Source organism: Mastomys coucha, unplaced genomic scaffold, assembly GCF_008632895.1.
Source record: "Mastomys coucha isolate ucsf_1 unplaced genomic scaffold, UCSF_Mcou_1 pScaffold21, whole genome shotgun sequence".
NCBI classification, from domain to species: Eukaryota; Metazoa; Chordata; class Mammalia; order Rodentia; family Muridae; genus Mastomys; species Mastomys coucha.
This window is the reverse complement of record NW_022196904.1, coordinates 174,615,247-174,642,550: the sequence shown is the minus strand read 5'-3', so window position 1 is coordinate 174,642,550 and position 27,304 is coordinate 174,615,247. Positions and strand designations below refer to the sequence as shown.

The following is a 27,304-nucleotide window of genomic DNA, read 5'->3' as shown; positions in this document are numbered from 1 at the left end:
CTGTGTATATGGTGCTTCTCTGCAGGGACAAGGTGCTGTACACAGTGCTATGACAGAAAGACCAAGGCCTTAGGCTCATTTTCAGTATCACCTGTCATTTCACCATTGCCTCATTTTAGTAGGGCTGACTTGGCCTGCTTAGCAGTGGCAGGTAGTGGGTCCACGAGCCATAAGGGTAAATAGCTGCAAATTGTATAGCATGTTAACATGCAGTTAAAGTGTTTTAGCCTTGCCTTTTACACCTGTTTATACTAACCTGTAAAGCAAGGCTCAGCTCCTTGAGTTTTATGGCAGAAACAGGGTTGAATGGGGTGAGCCAGGCTCTGGTCTTAGGGTTCCTGGACTCAGTATTTTTCAGGGACGTTTGGTTGAGGAACTATAGAATTCTGCATGTCTGAGATGTGTAGCAGGAAGAACATGGGCTCAGGGTGGCACAGCCCCTTGGCTATTACAAATGTCATGCATTATCCATGGGGGAGCACTGAGGAGAGTGGTTCTTGAAAATGTGGGTCATAGAGAGGCTCATTCTGGCGTAAGTAGAACCTGGAATAATTTACAGACTTTTAGCCAAAGACTTAAACATCTCCATAGTTTCTTTACATTCAGTAAAGACTATGCCATTTGGTTCTAAAATGGATCTGTCTTCCCTAGGACCAGTAGTGGGGAGGAAAGCTGAAGACGGTCCTAAGTATTGTCTCAACGCTGGGACCAGCCCAACCAGAGAATGCAAAGCTCTTCTCATCCGTTTCCCAACTGATGCCGTCTGCATGTCCTCCCAAGACACTAAGGAGGCTGCTGGCTTCTCAGAACTCAGATCTACCTCAGCTCAAGTGAAGGCTCAAAGTCTTCAAAGTTTGCTCAGGTTAGACCCTTAGGGGTTTAACTCTGCCCCGTGAGAAGATCGATGCTCAGGATAGACCCTTAGGGGTTTGACTCTGTCCTGTGAGACGATCGATGCTCAGGGTAGAAACTTAGGGGTCTGACTCTGCCCCTCGAGACAATGCTCATGTCAATTGAGGTGTCTTATCAGCACCTGCTGGAGTAAGTCATAGAGTCTGATGACTTGACTATTTGTCAAGCCATTATTGCTTGGCAAACCACACAGCAGAAATATTAAACGGAGGTTGAATCATGTTCTCTCTAGAACCACAGGATCACCAATTTCATATGATTATAGAATGAGGATTCCACTTTTACCTTAGTCATCTCTGAAAATGCCATTTACTTGCTTGAAGCTATTTGCCCCCAGAAACCTGGGATCGACCCTGACTTCCCTACTCCCTTAGGACCACATCAACACCTGCCATTGGCCTCTAACCCGAAGGGCTCTCTCTGCTCAAGGACAGCTGCCATCAGCTGTGTCTGGATCACAGTCTGTTCTCCTTACTAATCTCAAACAGCAGCTTCCTATCAGTGTGTGTGTGTGTGTGCATGTGTGTGCATGTGTGTATGTGTGTGTGTGCATGTGTGTGTGTGGGGGGGGGAGGGGGAATCCCAAGACTCCAAGTCGATGCCAGACACTCCAATAGTAGAAAACCCAGTTTATACACTGGGTTTCCCTTTCTCGAATACACATGATAAAGTTTACAATTTAGATACAGTAAGAGACCATTCATTACTAAATATTAACTAATGAAATAGAATTATCATATACACTACGATGAAAGTTGTTTATACATTGTAAATTCCCTATTTCCTAAATTTTCAACTTAATATTTATGGATCTTGATCATCATGAGCAATGGAAATCACAAAAAGTGGAAGTGTGGATAGAAAGAGACCCCTGAGATCTGTTTCCATAAATTCCTTCCTGATTCTACCTGAGCAAACCCAGACCCCTTGCTGACTGACCCCCACTTTCCTGACTGATTTAGTCTTAGGCCTCTCAATCAGGGAAATGCCTCTCTCTGAGAAGATGCCAGTCTCTTGGTTTCCAGGCCTGCCTGCCAGGGTGGCTTCTTTCTTAATCCCCTAGCTGTCTCTGGAGATGCCCTCATCTCTGACGATCTCATCTAGGTACCCCGAGAAGCTCCCCGATGTTCACTGCCTCTTCCCAGTCCTTCAAAAAGCACGTTTTACAGAAATTAGTTACATATTCGTTACATTTGTTTAACCCTAAATTCAGTGAGGGTAGAGCCCTTGCCTTTCCTGGCCATCATCAGTATACACCCACAGAGCCTGACCTGGGGCAGGTACTCAGTAGAGATGCAGAGTGGACAGATCTGTACCTATCATAGGCCCTGGAAGGGATTTTAATTTAGAATCTAAATCCTGTTTCAAGGGAGGTATTTAGAGCTCCCTTCCCTCTGTGAATTATAGTCCCCTGGGGAAGTCATTTGTCTAAGAAGCTAGGGCTGATAGCAGGATGCCAGAAGTATTGCTGTATAGAGTTAAATCCAAGAAGTCTCAGGCCTGGGCCTAGCAGCTTAGGGGAGAGGTCAGGGAACAGCAAGACTCTGCCTTCTCTTTAAGAATAGCGTGTGAGACAAGAGGTCCTGGAGTCAGGCCTGTGAAGTGGCTCCAGGGTGACTAAGGACTGACACATCAGTGACTGAGAACACAGGGACACATGCGCCATGGCTGTGGGCTTCACGGTTGTGGTCTTGGTCCCTTGGAAACAAACTGATGGAGTCTGGCTTGGCCAAATCTACTTGTAGCATCTGGCTAAGAAAGCCGGAGCCCGGTCCTCTGGGGTAGTTGTGCGAATAGCAGGAAGTTTTGCAGGAGGGCAGCTTCTTCGGCATGTGATTAGGGTCTGCAAAACTGACTCGGCATCCACTGAGTCAGGCCTCGGTCAGGGGAGAAGGTGTGAGCTCTGCCTGCGACCTCATAGTTCCTGACCAAATAGGGGTTTTGCAGCCCACAGCCTCTGCCCTACATCCTGATCTTAGGTCACATTTCTATACACTATTTAGAAAGGATGACAGGGAAATAGAACCTATCTTACCTACTGAGTTTTCCCCATCTGCAGACACATCTGCCTGAGTCACTTCCATTCCTTGTAGGGAATAGAGGCAACAACCGAGGCAATACATTCTAGTTCTCTACTAAGATCATGAGCACCTGGGATAAGGAGGTCACCATGCTTTTATTCAGGGACTCACATGTCAAACACATATACATATATATCTGTGTGTATGTGTATATGTGTTTATGTATATGATATATATGTGTATATGATATATATGTGTATATATACACATGTACATCACTATTATGTTGTAAGGAGAAACACATTTTAATTTTTTGGGGGGGGGTTTCGAGACAGGATTTCTCTGTGTAGCCCTGGCTGTCCTGGAACTCACTCTGTAGACCAGGCTGGCCTTGAACTCAGAAATCTGCCTGCCTCTGCCTCCCAAGTGCTGGGATTAAAGGCATGCGCCACCATTGCCCGGCATATTTTTTTTAAAAAGTAAATACACCACTGAATGTTTATTTATAAAATCCCAAAGATTCTCAACACCAAAATGATACAACTGTCTTGTAAAGGAAATTAAGAGGAAAAAAAAAAAAGAACTCCCATTTCGTGACAAAGAAACTCCCAGCTCATGTAAATGTTGTGCAAGATGGCTGTTTCGGCATCCCAGAGCCTGACATTCCTCAATAGGTAGGACACTGATGACTCGGCATTTTGGTAATTATGCACATACTCTGAGGCTTCAGAGCAAGGGAGATGGAAATGGAAATGCTTTTAATAAAAAGGAGAAGAAATCAGTAACAGCCGAGTGTCCCAGCAGCATGGCAAACTAGTTCAAGTTGTCTTAATTCCCCTTGACATTTCCTCAGAGCACAGAGGCACGGCTTGGGGGATGAAGCAAAGTGGAAAACCCTAAGTGTGGTGCAAGGGGGTTTGAATGCATCAGATCAGACAACAGAACACATCGCTGCTGACCAGAGAGATACCAACCGGAGGGGGCCAAGTGGCCGACACGCCTCTGGCCTGCTTTTGGTCTCATAGCATGCAGCTGGCTCCAGGGTGGAAGGGAATACTGCCTTCTACCTAGCATCGCTCACTGCTCTGGAGGAGTGTGCTAGACCTCCCTCTACTACACTGCTGCCACGTGGGGTTATCCTGCAGAGTTGTCTGTCCCAGTTAGCAGCTTAGAGGGACTGAGGTTGGGTGGAGAATATATTGCAGTAGAATTTGGGGAGGTAGAGGAAGGCATGGAGGAATATTTTATATAGTAGTTGATCCTGGATAGAATCTCCTTTAATCTCTACTAATATACAGGCACCTTGAAGACTGTCACACAGCCCTGGGACTCTTGTCTCTTTTGTGCCTACCTTTATCTAGGGTACCCCCACAGGGAACAAAACTCAAAACCCACAAGCATAATGTTTGACTCCCCTTCGGAGCATGAAGATTTAGGGGCTCTGTGTCCGCCTGTCCACATCTTTTGGATCATGAGAGAGGGATGAGGGAGAACGGCTTTTCTTTGGTCATGGTTACTACCACGGGCCATCTGTGTTCCCCAAATTAGATAGGGGTGGGGTTTAATTACACAGGCTCATAAGAGCACAAACTAAGATTATTAAAATTCATCATTTCTTGGTTTTTTTTTTTTTTTAACATCAGACAACCAAATGCCAAGAGCCAGCTCTCCGTCAAGCCCCACGTGAACCCTGCGAGTCGGCCCCAGTTACGATCCCAGATGAACTTGCTCACGTTTCAAGGAGTGTGTTAATGGTTCCCAAATGTTTACTGCATAAGAGCCAACCCTAAGGAATATTTCCACTTGCCACATTGTACAAAGCTGGAAGATTATTTTTAGGGACTCCTTGTATATTCCGGGAGAAAATGACATCCATCTTTGATCTCCAAGCACATTATGGGTAGACAAGAGCTTTGGTTGCGAGGGCTCTTTCTCTGTATTTTTGTGGATTTAGGAGGATTGCCATGGGAAAGTCGATACTGTCTCCATCAGGAGAAGAACGAAGGGATGAATTTGGTGAGAGGGAATGATAACTGCATTGGGGCCAAGGAGAAGTTTCATTTTTTTAAACAAAAGCACCTGCAAAGTTAGCTAATTGCACTGTTCTCTGGAGGTGATCCATGGACCACTAAGCTCCCCTTATTTCAGACTAAAGAAATGCCTCGTGGATAATGATAGTCACATGCTCAGTGTTTTTGAAATATTTGGTACAAGGACTCTTGGACTCAGTCCAATGTGAGCACCATATTCATTAGCATGGCTAATGCAGATGTTGCCCTCTAGGGGGCGCAAAATGCCTACATGTAGAGATGCAGTAACTGTCCCAGGCAAGAGAGAGCAGGATCTAAGGTCCGGGACTCCTCATCTCTCTACCTACTTATGACACATACAAGACTGACCAGACAGCTTATGTCTGTGAGTCTGTCTCCCTGTAACAATCCCTGCCTGTCTCCCAGAGCAGCTGAGAAACTAGGATAAAATGACAATTTCGTTTAAGAAATTTCTTCTTAACTCTCAAAATTTACTTTTATGTGTACAAGTGTTTTGTCTGCAACTACGTATGTACACCGTGTAGAATGCCTAGAATCTACTGAGGCCAGAAGAGGGCACTGGCTCCCCGGCATCTGGAGTTACAGAGGGGTCTGAGATGCCACGTGGGTACTGGGAACTCAACCTGGGTCTTCTGCAAGAGCAGCAAGTGCTTTGACGTTTTGACCTCTCTTTCTAGAACTCGGACTTGTTTTTAAAACTCTCTCATTTCTAGGGGTTATCTTACTCCATAAGACAGGTTAAGACTTAATATGTATATAAGCTTATAGTTCTGGAGCGGAAATAAAGACTGGGACCAGAAGGAACCCACGATTTCTTGCCACAAAACTCCTAGGCGTTTGAGATGTCTTTGCTAACATGGGACAGAAACAGGAGTCAGTGTAGGAGGTAATGCTGTAGTGTAGGGTCCTGAGAAGGTCAGCCAGCTATCATGGAGGTCAGCGGTTGTCCAAAGATAGAGCCCAGCAGCAATGGTAGAAGGAGCAGGAGGAGAAGGTATCGGCTATTTGTAGTTTTCTCTTGCTGCCCCTGTGGCTGGTCCACACTGCAGAGCTGAACTGAGACTCGGAAAAGGATGGGCTTGCTCTCAATGTGTTCTCAACTTTTTTTTTTTTTTTTTTTAACAGTTTCTTGTTGGATTAAACATCCACCACAGTCATGGGGAATGGGGAGAAGATTGAAAGAACTCCCTGGGGTACAGGTCAGCCACAGTAGGAGGAAGTCTTTGTCCCTGGTGGGAGAAGGGCTACACAGCGAGTCTGTTTATTCTCTAGCATTGGGTTACAGATGTTTTTCATAATAAATATTGTGAACTACCACTATCCTTTATACTGAGAAATTATAACTGGTTTGTCTGGGTAGTTAAGGGTTAATTAAAAAGAAAAATATATGCCTGCTTTGATTCTTCTGGTTTAAAATCCTGTAAAAAACACGCACCCCCTTTCTGCAGCTCATTTGCAGTACAGTCTTGGCATTCACCAAGATCTGAAGGTCCATGATGTGGTCATTTCTAATTTTGCTGGCATGCGGGGGTTAGACCGCTTAGCTGGTGTGGATACCAGATTGGCATCTCGAATGGACTGTTCTAGCCTGTAGCCATTGGGAAGGCATGAATTCTCACAAAGCAAGAAGAACTTTATTTCTTAGTGGAAAATTACCATCCACGGAGACAGAAAACTTTGGTGAAATTTGAGAAGGTGGTTAAGTTGTCTTGAATAGATAAACATGGGAACCAGATGGTTTTTGATGGGAAAATGTGATTTGGGAGACAAGTTAAAATAACTGTGTTTGAGGTTATGAATATGAGGTTTGAGGTCTCAGGACATGGTCTTTCCAATGTAGAAGGTCAACTGACCAGACATAGCAGGGTTTTGGGTCACTGAGGATACAGAGGGTGTGGGGAGGGAAACACACATGGAGGAACCACAGGGAATGGACTTGTTTTTTCTAGTACAGAAGGAAGTTTCTTTGTGATCTCTGAAGGGGGTCTGGGGAAGGGTGTGGAGGCAGAGAAAGAAAGGGTACAGAGAAGGACAGAAAGTGAGAGGAGAAAGGAGGGAAGAGAAGGAACACTTGGGGAGTGAGGAAGAAGGTAGAGGGAAGGAGAGAGAGAGGGAGGGAGGGAGGGAGAGTGGGAGGGAGGGAGAGGGAGAGGGAGGGAGGGAAAGGAATCAGGAGAGGAAGAGAGAGAGGGAGAGAGAGAGGGAGAGAGGAAGAGAGGGGAAGAGGGAGGGAGAGAGACAGGGAGACAGGGAGACAGGGAGAGAAGGAGAGAGGGGAAGAGGGAGGGAGAGAGGGAGAGAAAGAGGGAGAGAAGGGAAGAGGGAGGAAGACAGGGAGGGAGACAGGGAGACAGGGAGAGAGGGAGAGAGGAGAAGAGGGAGGGAGAGGGGAAGAGGGAGGGAGAGAGGGAGAGAGGGAGAGGGGAAGAGGGAGGGAGAGAGGGAGAGAGGGAGAGGGAGGGAATGGACTTTTTAACTTCAGGAAAATTTATCTAATACATCCCTGCTTTGGTCTTCACTCCATGGTACTAAGAGATAAACTTCTAAAGATAGAAACAACATAATCAGCTATTTAATATTCAGATTTGCTGTACCCAACAGTCATTGGGTTGCTGAGTACTCTAATAGGTTTCATTAGATTTAACAAGAAAACCATCAAGTTTTATATCATTAACATGAGGAGTAACACCTAATGAAAAGCTATTTGGACACTTTTACATAGAGTAGTAACCTCTGTATGTGCAGAAATTCATATACTATCACACAGTAGAGTACTAAGGAGAGGAGAATGGGTTAGTGGTTAACTACAGGGAAGCAAAGGTCGAAGAAAAAGAGATGCTGGGAAGGTAGGACAGTGTTTTGTCCATCATCTCCTCCGTCTCTTCTCCTGCACTTCTTACCCCTCCACTCCTCAGCAAGAGTCAAGTTATGTGGGAGGACATAAATTACTTCTCACCTCAACCATGATTCCACACGTATACACAGATATATAGGGAAATATACATATATATGTACATATAAAAATATATATTTATATGTATATTTCTATATGTATATTTATATACATATATACATATATATGTATATTTCCTGGCAGGAAAATGCCTGACTCTATGCAAATGAGTGTTATTTGTGCGATGCTTTATGTCTTAGTCACCAGCCTGCCTGTGCGTAGAGACCAGTTCTCATGCAGGACCGTGAGAGGGGACCAAATGCCTCCTGCTATCCGACTGGATCTACAGAGACCCAAGATCCTCATGCATGTTTACCTGGGGAGCCTGCCAGAGAGTCCCCTCTGCTGAAGGCGAAGGTACGAGACACAGAGACTGGCACTAAGGAGTCGGGGCCAAGGGCATGCGAGTGGCACAGGGAAGATAAACACAAAAGAAGAGAGACAAAAAGCAAAGTGGGTGAGAGCGTCTGTTCCTGGTTCGTCACAATATCACATTTCTTGGCAAAAATAAACCTTGCTTTGGAAAGCACAGGAATTCTACGTCTCTGGAGTCACTCTCCAGAGAGACAAAATAAAATGAGCTCCGCTGAAGGTCTCCTGAGAGGATAAGCAATCACCTCAGCGGGACTCACAGATGCCAGCGACTAGCACAGCCAGTGCCCTTGGAGGGGGCACATAAGCAGCCTTCTCGCTGAGGGACCCACCTTAAGCTGCCTAGCCTGCTAGAGCCCAGCACTGTGCCCTGCCCTCTGCTCCCCCAGTGCTCACATGTAGCCTGTTCAATGACAGGAAGCACTCGGGTAGCCATTCAGAGACCAGGATGCTCCTGTGAGGGCATCTGCTAGGAGGCTGCATCCTGCCTGGACTCCAGGATTCTAGTGGCTCAGCTGTGAGTCAACTTTATGAATCAAATCAGGTGGTTTCTAGAGATCACAAATGTTCCAAAGCACCTTCCTTTTCTTCTCTTTTCTCTCCCCCTTTCTCTATTCCCAGAGACAGAAATGGTGCTATCACTCGTGGCTTAGTGGGGTGGACTGCGCAGACTTCGGCCCTTTCCTCATGCTAATCCTGATGTACTGGTCCACACAGAGCTCTGTCTTATCTGACCATTCTCAGAATCCCTTCCCAGGACCCAAATGCAAGCGATCTACAGGATGAAGGCTCATGAGACAGGCAGCGTCTGGGTCCTCATCTCCTACAGCACAGATCTGATCTGAGATTACTTATCCAAGCAGGGGAAGAGGAGGGGCTTCTACCTACCTGGTAACCAGTCTGCCATAGGATGTTAATGAGTGTTTGCACTGGCCTCTGTTTGGAGACACGCTGGAGCAAGAAACCCCAGTCTCCAGGAGAATCAGTTCTTCCTAAATTAAATGTCTACTTTGCTAAGCAAATGGAAGGCTCCTTCTCCCGGCCCCATGCATAGCTCATGTGAGGCTCCTCTAGAAAGCCAGATAAAGAATAGAGTGTGAGCCGGGCACCGTGGCATGGCACGCAGCCAAAGGCAGGCAGATCTTTGTGGGTTCTGGTCTACGTAGCAAGTTCTATGCCAGTCGGGCTACACAGTGAGACATTGCCTCAAAAAGCAGCAGAGAATGGAGTATAGATTGTGCTTCCTGGGTCACACTCAGGAACACCTGGGAGAATTCTCTGCAACCTCAGGTTCAACGCTGAGACACAAGTCACAGGTGTTGAACCAACTTGCAGGTTGTCAAGGCCCTGCGAGAGTGGACTGTCCTGTCACGGTGTGGTTTAGGCCCTGCGAGAGTGGACTGTCCTGTCACGGTGTGGTTTACGCTCAGGCTTCATCTCCTGACTACATGCTGATGTTCCTGGCTGGCAGAATGTGGAACCCGGGCTCCTGGACCTTGACATCAGCACCAGCTCAGAGAACAACCCTGAGGTGGGGCAGACTTTAGCTCACACTTCACTCAGGGGGAAGGATTTGGAGGACGGACAGCCTCTTTTCCCCTGCTGGGCAATGTTCTTTGTCTTTCCTGAGCATGTATGTGCAAAGGCTCAGAAGCGTGGGAAAGGAAAGAGAATTTAATGTTTCCCTTTAGTTAGTCAAATACAAAGTATAATGACTCGTGTATATGAAGATGCCATGGTATAACCCATCGCTTTGTATGTTATCTTAAAAAAAATTAGCCGGGCGGTGGTGGCGCACGCCTTTAATCCCAGCACTTGGGAGGCAGAGGCAGGTGGATTTCTGAGTTCGAGGCCAGCCTGGTCTACAGAGTGAGTTCCAGGACAGCCAGGGCTATACAGAGAAACCCTGTCTCAAAAAAAAAAAAAAATTAATAAAATAGGAAGTAAAAAGACTAAGGTTGCAAGTTTACTCTTTTCACTGATAAAACTGAAGGATTTCTGAGAGAACTAGGATCCGAGGAAGTCAGATAATACCTTCCTACTGGACTGAATTTGTTTTTAGTTTATGTATCTGTGTCTAGGGTAGGTGTGGCTTAGCATGTGGGGGAAGGTCAGTTCTCTCCTTTTCCAGTGTGGGCTCCAGGGTAATGAGCTCCGTCATCAGACTCAGGAGCAAGGGCCCTTTCCTGATGAACCCTCCCCCTTGCTAGCCCTTTTTGAAGACTGTCCTGAGAGTTGGGGAGGGAGGGAAGGGGTGTTGAGACCTACGAAACTCTTTGTTTTTTGTTTTTCTCTTTTCACAGCTCTTTTTGAAGAGCTGGAGCAGAGTCAGAACTTCTAGGTAGCATGTTACAGTACCAGGAGCAGGATCTAAAGTGATGTCTGGTGCCTCCTTCTGAGAATGAAGGGGTTACGCGTTACCTGGTCCTGGAATCTGTCTCTCACCTTTTCAGCTCTCTATACTGAGTACTCTATCTATACTGAGTACTCTATACTGAGTACTGATGCTCCTTTTATCAACCTTGCTCAATGGTTATTGGCTGGCATAAATACCATATTATATTACAGTTTCCTTTTTCCTTTCTCTCTTTTTTAAAAAAAACAGATCTGCTTCACCTCAAGTTCTATATCCTGTGGGTAGAACAGATACTTAAGACTTCACGCCAGCCAGCTGGTGGGCTAGAAGGTAAAATGACATGGTAAATTATTCTATTGTGTCCATATAGCGATTGAATTCTGGACCACAATGGATCTAAAATCTGTATCCATTGTGCTTCATGAACTAGTCATGGCACAGGAGATGTCCCATCTGGGTTAAGTCATCAACTTCTTCACCTTTTCTTATTAAATTTTTAATTAAATTTATTTATTATCTATTTTTTTGTGGGGCTGGGATTTGAACTCAGGGCCTTGCCCTTGCTAAACAACGACTTGACCACTGCTCTATACAGCCAGCCCTCTTTTCTTATTCTGAAGTGACATCTACCTTGCTGTTCTTGGCATATGATGCTTCGAAGCCTTTTGATAAATTCAAATCTAAAACACTATGTAAAATCTCTTTTATGATGAACAGAAATACCCCATTTGATATCAAAGTAGACACTGCAAAATTTAAACCAACGAACTTAAAGAAATTCTAGAGAAAATTCTTTCTAGACTACCTTTAGATCACAATTGAAGCCATGCTTTCTACACACAAACACACCGATTTTACACAGAAACTAGCAAGAAGGTAGAGCATGGAAGGGCAGATCAAGCCAGCCACTAGCCCCGTGCCAGCCCACGCCCCCAAGCAGCATGCATGGCCAGCTGGCAGCCACCTTGTCACAGACTGAAAGGCTGAAGGCAAGGAAAGAGCAATGGCTAAGCAACAGATTGCACAAGCCTTGATTTACAACACCGAGTGCCACAGCTACCTTCTCCTGAGGACAAACATCACAGACAAAGAAAATTTACAGCACTTCAGATAAAGGCTAAGGGTTAATTACCATCGAAGAGAAGGAAAGACTGAACCCCCACCCCCCCACCAGAGCATACAGATCAACTGCCTGCATTGCCTGGCAGGTGGCAACTCATGGCACCACCCCTGGCCCCCTGTAAGCCACACTTCCGTTCATTACTTGTGCATAAACAGAGAACATGTTCCAGACACACAAAAGCTAAGCCTCCGTGCTCTGTGGGTACCTGGTGGGAGGCAGTGTTCCTAGCAGAGCCTTGCAAAGAAGCTGCCAGCATTTGCATTAACACAGCCCTTGTTCAAATAGCTTGGTTCAGGTTCCCAGAGAGGGCTGAGGCAGGACCATGGTGGGGAAGACATGAGGAGGGGGTTTGAGAGATACATACGGAAGACAGAGGATCCAGCCAGACTTCCAACCTTCCGCACGTCATTATCTAAGGACAGAAGGGTGCAGTGGGTTTCAGAAGTAATTCAGAAAACATAACGATTTATAGAAATCTCCACTTGTACTCCACCCCAGCACCAATTAAACCCTGCAGAAATCAGGCAATCAGACAGGAGGGTAAGAAAGAGGGGTAAAAGGAAACAACGTGTCCTTTCTCACTGCAAACCATGTTCTCCACTCCAACGCTTGCTACATCATTACCTTTCCACTCCCAACTCAGTTTCCTTCTGCTTATTCTTAAAGCCAAACAAAATCGGAAGAAAAGTTATTTTTATGCCCTTTTTGCACAGCAGGAAACGAGAGCAAAGGAAGCAAAATAGCTTATTTTGAAGGTCTTTAACAGGAGTCAAAACAAGAGTCATGACTTGAGCCTAGACTTTTCTTGGCGACCCCACTGCTTCCCTGATAAAATTCCGGCTTGAGAACTGGAGTACCTGATGAAGCGCTGGTCATGATGGCTGGAACACCATAGTAAGTAAAGGCTCCGTTCTCAAAGCGAAGGCCTTCCTTACCAACCTCCACTTCCACTTTCCCCTGGAGAGAGAAAGGAGTGTAAGGAGCTTGCTGAGGCTGGGATGGGCACTTGCAGTTCTTGCATCTGCTCAGATGCCAAGGACTTTTGTGGGCATTGACAAATGGACTCACATTATCACAGGGCAGTGTTAAATTCTGCCTAGATTTACTTTACAGAAACACAAGCTCCAGCTTCAGAAGCCCCTTGCAGTGAATTCACTGCCTTCTCAACCCTAGAGCACACCTGGTTGTGACTCACCAAGCTTTCCCGATACACTGTAGCTGCCTTTGGAGAACACAGGCCTAAAGCACGCCAAGCCAGAGCTTAGCTAAGCCAGAGCTTAGTACACAGCCTCGCTGACTTAGTCTCTGAGATGAGACCATTTCTGGGTCTGGCTGAGATAGAATCTGCTCTTGTTGAATTCACCATCGATGACAGTGATAACTAATATTCATTGTCAATGATAATGATAACTACCGTGAGTATGTATAGCAACCTTTATGCAGCTGATGCTGTTGTGTGTATCTTGTGGATTCTCACAGCCAGCCCTGCAGGGTTTCTCTGTGTAGCCCCGGCTGTCCTGGAACTTACTCTGTAGACCAGGCTGGCCTTGAACTCAGAAATCCGCCTGTCTCTGCCTCCCAAGTGCTGGGATTAAAGGTGTGCACCACTATGCCTGGCATCTTTGCATTTTTTTCAAAACAAATATTTGCAAATGGGAGGGTTATGAATTCTTGACAAAATGTCAACAGTTGTTGAAGCAAGGTAATAGTTACATTTTTTTCTTCTTTCTACCTTTTGGATAATTTTCTATAATAAAATGTTTAAAATAAACACTGCCTCCTGGCATATGTAACATTTTTATGTCCAGTTGACAGATGAATTGATTCAGGCTCAGAGAGGTTCACTGGCTTGGCCAGGGTTTGTTAGCAAATAGAAACAATGACATTTCAAAGGCAAGTCTTTCCAATTCCGGAGTCTAGCTTCTTTCTATTTTATTCCCTTCAACTTTTTATTTGAAAACTTTTTGTTAGCATAAGATGAAGGATTGCATGTGTCCTTGCATTACGTACACAAAGTAACACGATCCATTTCTAACGATGAAGAAAATGACCCCATTTATGGGGGGTAGAACAATCATTTTACTGAGGTTACTTGGAATGATATATATGAGACAAATCGTGGCATAAAAAGGACATGCTGAAGTGGACTACAATGGACAGAGTGGACAGAGGCCAGTTCTAACTCAATATGATCTTGACTAGGATCTTAAGCCATCACTGTTTCTAGGGCCTATAAAAACTCTGCTGGGGAGAGACATGGAGCCAGTGATGGACTCATGATGGGGGCCAGGACAGGATAAGCTGTGTTCCAGTGGACTGACACTTTTAATTAAGTAATTAATTTTATTTTAGACAGATTCTTGCCAAGTAGCTCGGCCTGCCCACAACCCAATATGTAGATCAGACTATTCTAAAACTCACAGCTATCCTCCTGCCTTAGCTTCTTGAGTGCTGGGATAACAGGCATGTGCCGTCATGCACAGCTGTGATATACACTTAAGGCAGGCCTGTCCAGGTACCAGGGAAGGCAATTGATACCTTTTTCCATTCAGTCATTGTCTTCCTTTCTGACCCTCTGCAGAGGAAGATGTTTCAGGGAACCACAGAGAATAAATGTGTCCCATGTGGTCCAGGAGGCAGAGCCAGGGCCAGCGTGGAAGTCAGAGATGCAGAGAGTCAGGTCAACAGAAGAGAGGGTTTAAGAAGAATCATATCCACACCAGGAGGCAGTCGGGGTGGTGGGATACACAAGCAGACACCCGGAGATTTCAGGATTCCACCGGCTCTTTCAGTTCAGAAGCAGAAGGCCTTTACTGAACATACAGACTTCTTACTGTCCCCCAGCCATGCCTGAGCGCTCAGATGAAAGACCACAGGGGAAGCTACGGCTCCCAGGATACCGTGGCTTTCCTGTGGGTAATACAAGGATGCCTACCCCATTGGCCATGTTCTCTAGGCACCCGGCCACAGGGGAAGAAAAGCCAGAGCAATTCTCCTTTACCTCACTGCTCAGGTCCCCTGACCTTGACACCCACCTGTAAAAGCAGCACAAAATAGTCCACGGGGCGGTTGCGCTGGTAGAGGTAGTGCTCTGGCGCTTTCTTGTTCCTCTCATCAAACTTAAGCTCCTGGATCACGTTGGGATGTTTCAGAAGCCGGAGCAGGATCTTCTCCGAAAGGTACGGAGACTTAAAGGGCTCCACTTCTGGAAGGCAGCAAGGGGGGGGGGATGTGGGGGAGGGGGGTAGTGGACATCTGCACCTGCGCCTCCCCCAATCCAGCTGCAAAAGCTGGCAGGGGCGAGTGCAGCATCTGGGGGTTCATCTAGAACAAGACCCTTAAGTAGGCTGGGGGTTCTGCAAATAAATCCCTCAGATTGAGGAATTTGAATCCCCAGTGAGCATCCTAGGACCTTCTCTATGTCTTATGAGGTATTGCTTCATTGATGTCTCGGGAGAAACAGCATTTGGGGAATGTTAGTTTCGTTATGACTTTTCTCCTTGATTTTATTTAGAGTTGTACCCGGACAACTAAGTCATGGGCATGACAAGGTCTCTAATTTTATAGTAGAATGACACGCAGAGAATTGAGTCTGGCTTATCTGGATAACATTCACCTGCTGGCTGAAATGAAATCCCAAGTTAATAGAGAGGTAATGACTTAAATAATACCTTGCCAATAATGTAAAATATCATTTATCATACTTAACTATTAATAGGTATTATATATCGATACTTGTAGTACTATACTAAGCAGATGAAGCTGCTTTGCTTTGGGCAACTGATCCATGATTTAAAAAAAAAAACTACATTCAGACAAGATTGCATGTTGAGAATTCTACTGGAAGGAGGCCCCACTTTATAGTTACCCACCTCTTAGCACCTGGACACCTCTGGTTAGCACCCACTCTATCCTCAATGAGTATATATTGTATTAGCTAAAAATGGGACTTAGTCATGGATGGATCATTCTAGTGAGCATGTTAATTAGGGTTGAATGATGTCAGAGGGTTCGAAGGCAAATTCTAGCCTCTTCATAAAAAGGATCTCGGTTCCTATACCTGTTTTTCTTTCTAAGGGCACCAGGATCCCCACTCCAGACTCCTGGTGGGGAGCAAAACACAGGGGCTTGCTGCTTGGTGGGACAAAGGTCTGGGCACCCCGATCCCAGTAGGATGGAGGAGGTTGGTTTCAGGCTTCCGAGGAGGAAATGGAAGTTCTGCTGTGGGGTCCTTACTTCTTTTCTGGTAGATAGTATTTACTTCCTCTCCAACAACACAGCAGGGAGCCTGGAGCTACCAGCGACCCCATAGGAGGCAGCCTTCTTTCTCAAACCCCGGTTGTCCCTGGCAGTGGCACACCGGATGGGGATGGAGGATATTAAGAGACGTGGTGCCTGGTGCCATGCTAGATTCTACTCAAAGTGTTGAGGGACGGGGTGGGTGGCGCAGGTCCTACCTGTGGCCATGAAGCGGTGTGTGGCAAGCAGCAGCTGTGGTGAGATCTTGACTCTGATCTCCGAGTCTGAAAGCTTGAACAGAGAGAAATCGTGCCGCCTCCTTTCCCGGTGTGGGACCCTCTGCTTTTTCCGGTTATCAGCTGTAGGGCCACAGGGGAAATAATGACAGTCAGAATCATTGTTGGTCTTTGGATGCTTACACAGATTCTCTGGGACCACACACTTCTGCAGTGCCAACTGTAGGAGGCTCGGCCAACTCCCTCCCAGCAGGAGCCTGCAGGCAGCAGATGGTTCCGTGTTGTTTGTGCAAAGGTGGTAGATGAAGGGGTGGGGAAAGCTGGCAGGGGGTGGGGTGGGGAAGTTTTCACGCCCAGAATTCTCAGGCTGGTTCCCTTACCCGAGAGCTGTGCCAACTCTCCATGCATCAGAGTTTTTGATTGCTTTATCCATACAAGACATTTAATAACTTCTCTACCTGTGCAGTTATTGCAGGACTCTAAGAGGCAGCTGTACCTGTCAGTGTTTAGACAATGTCATATAGACATAGGCTGCTGGGGGTCTTGGCACTAAGGGGTTTGGAGTTTCTCCCTCTGTCCTCTTTCATTCCTTAGAGCAGAGTTCACCTAGTCTCTTTCCTGTGGGGTTAAGCCACACCAGGGGTGGTAGCTTAGCCGTATCACTCTCCTCCCATTCACAATTCTCCTGCTTCCCTCAGGACCCTGTGGAGAAAGGATCATGGGAAATACAAGGAAAACAAAAGGAAAAGGAGGGAGCGTGCGTATAGAATTTTCCCACAGCGGATTCTTCAGATGAGGAGTAGGCAGAACCTGGAATTTCAGATGTACACTGGGCACTGTGTATGCACTGAGAAACATGTTTCTCCTAATTAGTTTTTCTTTCTTTTTTTTTTTTAAGTATTTATTATTATAAATAAGTACACTGTAGCTGTCTTCAGACCCACCAGAAGAGGGTGTCAGATCTCATTATGGATGGTTGTGAGCCACCATGTGGTTGCTGGGATTTGAACTCAGGACCTCTGGAAGAGCAGTCGGTGCTCATAACCATTGAGCCATCTCTCCAGCCCCCTAGTCTTTTCCTTTAAAAAAAAAGCAAGTAAAAAACTAATTAGGATGGTGCTGGTGAGATGGTTCAGCGGGTAAGAGCACCAACTGCTCTTCCAAAGATCCTGAGTTCAAATCCCAGCAACCACATGGTGGCTCACAATCACCTACCTATATTAGGATTTGATGCTGTCTTCTGGTGAGGCTAAAGACAGGGACAATGTACTCACACGTATGAAATAAATCTTTTAAAAAAGGGAAAAGTCTACATGAGTATACACACATGCAGATTCACATTTATGTACATCATGTGTCTACACATACACACGTGCAGATTCACGTTTATGTACATCATATGTGACTACACATACATACAATTTTTTTAAGTGGAGGAAGTGTTTATTTTGACCACTTCTCTGTTGCTTTCTCAGAGTGTTGAAAAAAAAAATGGAAATGCTAACCCACCTCACCTGCACTGTGGGGAGGGGAAAGCGATGTGTCCCTGTTCCCTTCATACTCAGCCTGGAAAACAGCAGGGCCTCAGGGCTTGTGGTGCAGTGGACACACTAGAGGCCAAAGGGATGCGTCCTCACAGCAGCAAACCAGGGCCTCAGGTTCCAGCTTCCTTCTCTCCCACCCTCTTCTGGAACTTGCTTCTCTCAGGCCTTGGACTGTCTCGCATCCACACAGCTCTAGTGGGCCTGCCTTCGCCTCTGGGCCTTTGGGGGCGCCTGGCTCCCACTTCAACCTTACTTTCACTCTGCTTGAGAAGGTTGGAAGATTCTGACCCAGGTATCCAAGTCACAGTCACACAAGAAGAAACACAGTATTCTGACTTGTCCACCTCTTCGTGGCCCTTATGGAACCGCTGGTCCTCTCCTCCAGGAACAGGCTCATGCAGAAAGTGAGCATCAAGGGGGAGATTTGGAACCCATTTTCTCTGCTGTCACTAGTGAGTGGCCTCTGATTTATATGACATACTTGCTTATGTGTCTGCCAGCGTGTCATTAACCTTTCCTAGTAGAGACATCCCTATAATCTCTCCCTTTAGTCCCTTGATTTTAATAGTGGGTACTTGAAGCATTAGGGTTATTTAAATCACTACTCCAGGAAGAGACTACTAATTTAGCCTTCTACCAACTACTAACATTACAATGTAGTCTTCATCAATTTGCATTTAAGGATCCTGGGAGTTCAAGAGCAAGGGTGGTGGGCAGAGAAGGGAGCCTGGAATGGGAAAGGTTCTTTCTGAGCTCCACCTTGTTTGAAAATGCTCAGTACTGCATTCCCAGGTCCCTGAAGAGAGGTGAGGTGACACTTAGCTTGTTTTCAGTAAGGGCTGGCCCATCTTTTAGATTTGATCTCTTCTTGGCCCACAGGTGTCCCTGCCATATGGCACCACAGCCTTCTGCTTGAGGAAACAGTTTCTGGAAGATTACTCTGGCAAACCGAGGCTGCTCATCTCAAATGAGATATCCCCAGGAAGCAAATGGGGTGGCCATCAGAGGAGATGGAACTCTGGGGAGGAAGCATTTCCTGGCCAGAGACTCCCATGGATTTAGATAACATTCCAATTCTGGAGACAAAGCAAGTCCTTGTATTGCTGGCAAACAAATCGTTGATAAGGCCTATGGGCCTGAAGCTGTCATTCACTACAAAGTGGAGGCCATATTGTTCCTGAGGGGTGCAGGGAGAGGAAGAGACCAGAGGCAGAAGCAGGAAGGAGCCACACAGGGACCTGACCCAGAGGCCAGGAGGCATGAGGGCCAAGAACAGCATCCAACAGGGGCATTTAGCCTTTTGGCTTGAGCAAAGGGCAGTGCTATGACAGTGTTCATCCTTGCTCACTGGTGGTCCAGTGTGAGGAGTTCCAAGGGGAACTGGGCTCTGCCTCTAGGTAGACCAAGAGTCACCATGGAACAATGCAGGGGGCAGAAACTGGAGCAGAGAGCCCCCTGGGCCTCCTCTTGAGCACATTGTATTTCTCCTAGCCATCCCCCCTGCCCCCGTTTGAAGGCCACGCTATCTTTCCCCAGTTTTAACTGTGTTCTGGAAAGTTCCCTTCTGATAACACCTCACCACCATGTCCCCAGTGACTCAGGATAATGTGGGCCAGGGTATCCTGCCATGCTAGCCCTGGATGGCCATGGCTGACACATGGGCGCCAGACTTGCCTTCCCCATTGTTTATCAACCTCATGCGTTCCTGGGAGTCCACAGGAGCAGGAGGGACCCACACTTACTATAGAGGTCAGTCTCATCAAGGATCTCCGACTTGATGATCTCTTCTATGATGTCCTCCAGTGTGACGATGCCCATCACCTCATAGAAAGGGTCTCCTTCACCCTCGTTGTTGACTCTCTGGACAATGGCCAGGTGAGATTTTCCTAGAGAACAAATGAAACCATAGTCAACCATCTGGGATCATCTTCAAAGGCGATTTCTGTTTGTGAGAAAACAATACAGGGTTTCTATTTGATCAAAATCAGGACTGAACTCACCCCAGAACCATCTGAAGATAGGGAATTTGTGGCACGTTCTTACCAATGGGAGCCTGATACTCAAAGAAACACAGATGTGTGTTGCTCATTGATAAGGGCAGGTTCTCAGACCGGAACTGTTAGGCAGCTTCATTGTGTGAATATCACAGAGTACATATGCACTGCCTAGTTTTCTGTCAACTTGACACAAGTTACAGTCATCAGAGGGGAGGGAACCTTAATTGAGAAAAATGTCTGTGTACAATAGAGGCTGTAAGCAAGTCTGTAGGACTTTTTTTAAATTAGTGATTGTTGGGGAGGGCCCAGCCCACTGTGACCAGTGCTGTCCCTGGGCTGGTGGTCCTGACTTCTATAAGAAAGCAGGCTTAGCAAGCCTTGAGAAGCAAGCCAGAAAGCAGCACTCCTCCATAGCCTCTGCATTAGCTCCTGCCTCCAGGTTCCTGCCCTGTTTGAGTCCTGCCTGGCTTCTCACAATGGAATATGATATGTAAGCTAAATAAACCCTTTCCTCCCTAGCTTGTTTTTTGGTCATGGTGTTTCATCATAGCAATAGAAACTCTAACTAATATAGCACTTATGTAAACTAATGGTTACATCATCACTAGATGACAATTTTACAAGGCCATTCTACACAGTTTATTGTTAGCCACAGCATCACCACCATGTGGCACTTGATTATATTTTATAAGGTTAGTTTGCATATAGGTTGGATGTACAATGTAACATTTGAAAACATTTACACAATAAGTAATGGTCAGATCAAGGCATTGGCATGTCTACCATCTCAACCCTCATCGTGTCCTTGAGTCATGTCTGTGTGTACTAGCTGTTTTGAAATATGTGGTTAATCATTGTCAAGTAGGGCACTGTACTGTGGTCGAGCCACTAGAAGCCACTCCTCCTATCTAGCACACCACTCTACCTGCTACCCACACTACCTCCATCCTTCCTCACCTCCACGAGCTTCTTGCTTCTGAAAACCTATGTTTCTTTTTAGGGAAGCTTTCTAACATGTATCTAAAATGTAACCCAGTTACTTTTTTTTTCTTTGAACTTTGACACATTGATAAGAATTGATTAGCTGAAGGAGACTGAAGAGCCTAATTGAAAAAGTAAGACCGGAGAGAATTAGGTTAGAAGTCAGTCTCCCAGTTTAGGCATACTGGTTATTATGCCGTCAGGTAAATTATTTAACTGCCACTGAGTTGCCATCACTCACGTGGAATCAGGGACCAAAACCAAGCCTGCAGATTTTTGGAACTGCCTCCATGGAAGGCTGCAGCTAAGATGTCCTGACCCTGAAACTGGGTGGGCTTGTTCTGTACCCCTGAGGCTGGGTGATAAGAGACAACAGCGTCTGCCGTAGAGACCCTGTGAGATGGTCGTTGACTACCCTGAGGCCACCATGGTTCCAGAATCCATCTTGAAAGTGGGTGCTTCCCTCTCAGCTGACTCAGGCTTTCTTGTCCTCCCTAGTGATGGCCTAAGTACTGTAAAGCAGAGAAAAGTTATCCTATCATTTTTTTCTTAGAAGCCATTAGTGTAATAAGATGAGGATTGTTTTCTATCTCTGTTTTGGGGATGACTTGTTAGCAATACTCTAGCTAGAATAGCCAGTGCCCATGAACTGGCCACACAGCTGGTAGATTTGTAAAAAAGGTTTACTAAGCTATAATGTAACATGGGCAGATGTGACGGTCATCTTGATTATTAACTAGGTTGGATCGAGAGATATCTAGGAGGCAGTAAGGCACATTTCCGGGTGTTTCTATGAAGGCAATTCTAGGAAGGGTTAGGAGGAGGAGGAGGAAGAGGAGGAGGAGGAGGAGGAGGAGGAGGAGGAGGAGGAGGAAAAGGAAGAGGAGGAGGAGGAAGAGGAGGAGAAGTAGGAAAAGGAAGAGGAGGAGGAGGAAGAGGAGGAGAAGTAGGAGAAGGAGGAGGAGGAAGAAGAGGAGAAGAAGGAGGAGGAGGAGGAAGAGGAAGAGAAGTAGGAAAAGGGAGAGGAAGAAGAGGAATAGGAGGAGAAGTAGGAGAAGGAGGAGGAGGACGAGGAGGAGGAGGACGAAGAAGAGGAGAAGTAGGAGAAGGAGGAGGAGGAGGAGAAGGACGAGGAGAAGGAGGAGAAGAGAAGGAGGAGGAGGAGGAGGAGGAAAAGGAGAAGGAGGAGAAGGAGGAGGAGGAGGAGGAGCAGGAAAAGGAGGAGAAGAGAAGGAGGAGAAGGGGGAAGAGGAGGAGGAAGAGGAGGAGGAAGAGGAGCAAGATCCACTCTGGGTACCTGTGGCACCATCAATGTGCCTCAGCACAGATAGGATATAAGGAAAAGGAGAAAGCTTGTTTCCACAACCATTCTCTCTCTGGTTCCTGGCTGCCATGATGTGAGCTGCTCTCTCCCAGCCACCATGGCTCCCCTTGGGGACAGGATGAAACCAGGAACCAAAGAAACCCTTCCTTGTTTAAGGTGTTTATAGCGGGAACATTCTGACTAATGTGGCAGATGTTATGTTTTCGCTGTCTAACAACCTAACAAGCGCTAACATTTGTCGAGCTCTTGCTTCATGCCAGACACTATTTGGAATACTTGACACATGTCAAATGATTTAATCCTCAAAAGAGCTGGAAAGTGAGTACCAGCATTACACCCACTTTACAAAGGAAAGAAGTGGGCCACACATTGGGTTAGTGACAAGCCTCAAGTGACACAGTCCAAAGGGGGCCGAGCTGGATTGCAGCTGCGTAACTGTATCCACTCCTAACCTGAGGCTGCCCTCCCTTTCTCATCCCCCTTTTCTCCTGATAGAATCGAACCTAGGAAAAAACAAACACCACCCCCACCCCCAACATTTTATTTTTTGACAAGGTCTCACAAAGTTACCCAGGCTGGCCTTGAACTTGGATGTTCCTGTCTGCTAAGAAGCTGGGATTATGGGGTCTTTGCCGTTAGGCCTGGCTGAAGTATTTTCTAAGTGCCTTCCTCCAGGTCAGTCTGTTTCCTTTTATAATGTAGACATATTTCCTGGTCCTGTTTCTAAAACGCAAACCCGAGTGGTTCTTCTTTCTTGGCTATGAGACATTTAAGGCATTTATTTATTTATTTTTGAGACAGGGTTTCTCTGTATAGTCCTGGCCATTTAAGGCACTTATAAGAAGAAAAATCTGAGCTACTGACTCAGATGAATTAGTCTTGAAAAGAAAAATCCCCCAGAGCAGCTTTTGCTTGTCTATTGTTAAAGACATCATTCAAGAATTAAGAGGGGCAGCTGGTTTTCCAGAAGCATAATTAGCTATCATTTCATTTTCCTGCTGCTGTGATAAAACATCTGATCAGAACAACTTAACCTCACAGTTTGAGGTTCTAGTCCATCACAGAGAGGATCACAGCAGAAGGACCTTGAGGACCACTGTATCCTCCATCAAGAAGCAGAGAAAGATGGATGCCTTTGAGGACCACTGTATTCTCCATCAAGAAGCAGAGAAAGATGGATGCCTTTGAGGACCACTGTATCCTCCATCAAGAAGCAGAGAAAGATGGATGCCTTTGAGGACCACTGTATCCTCCATCAAGAAGCAGAGAAAGATGGATACCTGTGTTCAGCTCACTTTCCCCTCTACAGTTCAGTACCTCAGCCTAGGGAATTGTGACACCCTAAGGTGGCTCTTCCTACTACATCAACCCAGTCAAGATAAACCCTCACAGGTAACCTTATGGTGCCATCTCCCAGGTAATTCCAGACTTCATCAAGTTGGCAATTGGGATTAACCACCACAGCTATCAAAATTTAAAGGCAAAGATACTCCTTGGGATTTGAAATGGAAATGATATTTGAAAGATGGTATTTTTTTTTATTTTTATTTATTTATTTATTTATTTATTTATTTTTACTACTTATGAATGGTCTCTAAAATTTTCCCATCTTCTACCTAAACTTCAACCTGTTTCTACACTTCTAGCCGTGCCAGTCAGGTTCAAGAACTTTGCATGTAATGGTTAATATTGACTGTTAAATTTGACAGGATCTAGAATCACCTGAGACACAAGCCTCTGGGTATGCCTGAGAGAAATCATCTAGATAGATTCCTACTGACTAGGAGAGTAAGGGAGTTGGCCGCAGCATTTGGCGTGTTCTGCTTGTCAACTGAAGATTCGGGTGGCCGAGCACATTAAGCTCCTCCTGACTCCTTTCCATGGTGGACACACATATAACCTACAACTACTGCCAGCCAAAGAAACCCTTTCTTTAAGTTGCTCTTGCAGCTCTTTTGTCATGGTAACAGGAAAAGTGTCTAACGGAGGTAGTATACAGTAACTAACACAGTACTTATAGAATCAAGTCTAAACTCAAGTTGTTTAGTAACATCAAGATTGTACTCTGTGGCTCTGCCCAGTATTTACTCTGCCACATCCCATCAGCAGTCTATCCTCTGGGTGTTCCAGATAAACTCCACTTCCTGAGTTTCGTCCTGGTGCCCTTTCTAATAGTTCACAATATGGCTTTCCCCTACCCCATCTCTGCGGCCCTTCAGGCTACAGTTCAGGAGAAGTTCCTTCGACTGATCTCATTCTGAATCAGACCCGATCTCCTGCTGCCTTGGGCTCTGAAGCCTTTGGTACCAGTGCAGCTTTCCACTTGTAACTAGTGACTCATGTGTCCTCCATCAGTGTTACTTTCTTGGAGGGTGAGCTCCTTCAGGACAAAGGGTCACATCTTTAAACAGGTTCTTTCACCGCTCCAATACCTGGTGAGTATTTGATAAGCTGAACTAGACTGGAGAGCAAATAACTGGAGAGCAAATAGAAATACAAAGCTAGTATGACAGATGCTACCAAGAATATTTAATTCCTGATAGCATATTATAGGTTTAAACGAATATTTCAACCTCCCTCGATGCTCCAGAAAGTTTCCCCTAGGAAACAACTGTTTCCTATCTGATTGGACTGAAGTGTTTTGTAGCTTAAATTAGATTATGCTAATTGTTAGAATGTGTGCAACTTAAAGATTAAAACAATTTCCAACACATTTTTTCTTAAACTTATGGCACCTGTTCTCACTTTTCTGCTAACATGTGCTAGCAGATGACAAAACAAATGAGTAACATCATGGAAAATCTAGGCAAACTGATTTCTTAAAACTGTTTGCTATAACTGAATGCCTTTTGTGCTGTGGGGCTCAGGCTGCATACAGCACAGCCACATGTTCCACAGTTCATATGCTAGAATCAAATACACGAACAATTTACTGTTTTATAAATAACTTCTACATTATGGACGCCCAAAGTTGTCCTCATACACAGGAAGATATGTACACCCACCCCAGCAAAGATTTTAAACACACCCACACACCCACCCACACACACACACAAACACACACACACACACACACACACACACTTAAAGGGTCTATACCTTATAAGGTCAATTTAAGGGTCACAAAGGAATTTTAGGGTTTACTTATATGCTTATCAAGATACTGAGACATGGTATCTATGTAATCCATTTAGAAACATTTTACAACCAGCCTCTGATATACCCTTCAGGGTTGTGTATATGATCATGTGTATACATGGAAGTCACAATGAAGTTAATTGTTTTGTACATTTAATATACACTAAGATGTAAGGATTTCCCTTCACAGCCATAGAAATTAACGAGCAAATGAAGGAAGCTGCCCTTCTGAGGGACAGACTGGCATAGGAAATGGGATGGCAATCAGAAAACCCCGCTTTGAGTTAATACAACAGTGAGACAGCCAGCTGTTTCCATGGTAAACACTCCTAAGGTCCTTCCTTCTCTTTTGAAAGTCGGTCTTTCAGAGCCCTATCCTGGCATCCCTCTTTTCCTAAGCCTCAGGAGGGAGTGTTGTAGGTGGTCTTATGTGAAGCCAGTCTGGAGATTTGAAACACTTTCAGTCCCTTCTTTCCTACCACAATACTCTGTGAATATTTCTCATTTACAGTTAGGACAATAGCTATTGTTATTATTATTATTGTTTTTACAGAAACCACTATTTACCATATAAGTTCTCTAGTGCTAGGCATCAGACATGCGTCATTGTACAATGACCTGTCTCTGGGATATATGAAGATTTAAATACTACATCTCATGAAAAGACAACCTAGTTACAAAAATGACAAATGGTTTGAATAGGTGCTTCTGTAAGGAAGATATGTAATTGATCAATAAGCATGTGAAAAATGTTGAACATGCATCATAAGCATTAGGGAAATTCAAATCAAATGGAAATGGAATATCACTATGTATCTACTAGAATGGCTGTAGAAATCACAAATGTTGGAGAGGATGTAGGAAATAAGGATCCTCTATCACTGCTGTAGTGCTGTGGAAGTTCTTCACACTATTAAACATAAACTATCACATGGTCCAGCAATTCCACTCCCGCACCGATAATATATGGCCAACATTATTAACAATAGCCTAGAAGTATCCACAACCCACGTTTCCAAACAAGTAAATCATGGTAAGTCTACAAACAACAACAATGGAATGTTGTTTGGTCACAAAAGGGATAAGTAATGCTATGAAACACACATGCCTTGAAGACACAGCAGATCTAAGACGCCAGGCGCACATGGCTGCCTGCTGTATGATTCCATTCATGGGATATTTCCAGAACAGGCAAGTCTACAGAGGAAGAAAATAGATTGGCGGCTGTCAGAAATGGTGGAAAGAAGAAAATAGGTAGCTACTGCGTTCAGGATTTCTTTTGGGATGAGGAATTATTCTGGGATTAGGTGACCTTGATGCTTTCATAACTCTGTTAGTATACTAAAGACGTAAATGTTTCATTTACAAGAGTAAATTTTATGCCATATGATTTACAGCTCTATGAAAAAAAATTTTTTGAATAAAAAGCCCCAATAGCTCATGGCTGAAGTTACAGGATGTTAGTAAAAGTTTAAAGCTACAAACCACTTGAAGGCGTGAGGCAGAAGCAGGTTCGCCAGGGGAACACATTGGAAGGGAAGAGCGACAGTGGTTTGGGGTTGAGGAGTTGTGCTGGTGAGTGTTGCTGACGGCATTCTGCCACTTTGTGGTCTAGGATGTGATGACCCACAGTAGACCTACGAAAGGCCATCGAGAGCAGAGGAGGAGAGGACACCGTGGAGGAGGAAATCATGGACAGAGGCATGGTCTTGGTCACAGATGGCAGGGGGCAGAATCTGAAAGCAAACGGAGGCAAAGCCGAGCCTTGGGAGGGCTGTCTCTGTTAGTAGATGTTTCATTGGCTCTCAGGGATTGCTTAAGAGTGCTCAAAACTCAGACTGGGGCAAGCCTGGAGTAACAGGGCTCTCATAGCCTAAAGCATTGTTTTCATTTTTCTCAGCCAGTGTTGGTCTTCAACCTGTATTATGTCTCATCCAGTGGGCCAATGCTGTGCCTGCTTCCCTCTTCTGCTTCCTCATGAGCTTCCATGAATTTGGACTGTGACCTTCTTTGCCGGGCCACCCCTGTACTGACTAGGAACTGTCAAACGACTTCCG

General features: G+C 45.4%; 1 protein-coding gene across 2 annotated transcripts in view; it reads right to left on the bottom strand.

Moving 5' to 3' along the window:
- Cnnm1 (cyclin and CBS domain divalent metal cation transport mediator 1) overlaps positions 1–27,304 on the bottom strand; it is a 59,801-nt gene that overhangs the window by 14,483 nt on the left and 18,014 nt on the right. Inside the window, exons 2-7 of one of the 2 annotated variants that reach the window (XM_031390382.1) lie at positions 19,550–19,693; positions 16,246–16,386; positions 14,824–14,993; positions 12,646–12,745; positions 12,153–12,200; positions 8,254–8,316 (exon numbers count right to left, since the gene is read on the bottom strand). In XM_031390382.1, coding sequence (XP_031246242.1) covers positions 8,254–8,316; positions 12,153–12,200; positions 12,646–12,745; positions 14,824–14,993; positions 16,246–16,386; positions 19,550–19,693 — 666 coding nt within the window. The remainder of the gene's footprint in view (positions 1–8,253; positions 8,317–12,152; positions 12,201–12,645; positions 12,746–14,823; positions 14,994–16,245; positions 16,387–19,549; positions 19,694–27,304) is intronic. The other variant, XM_031390381.1, reaches the window with a different exon arrangement.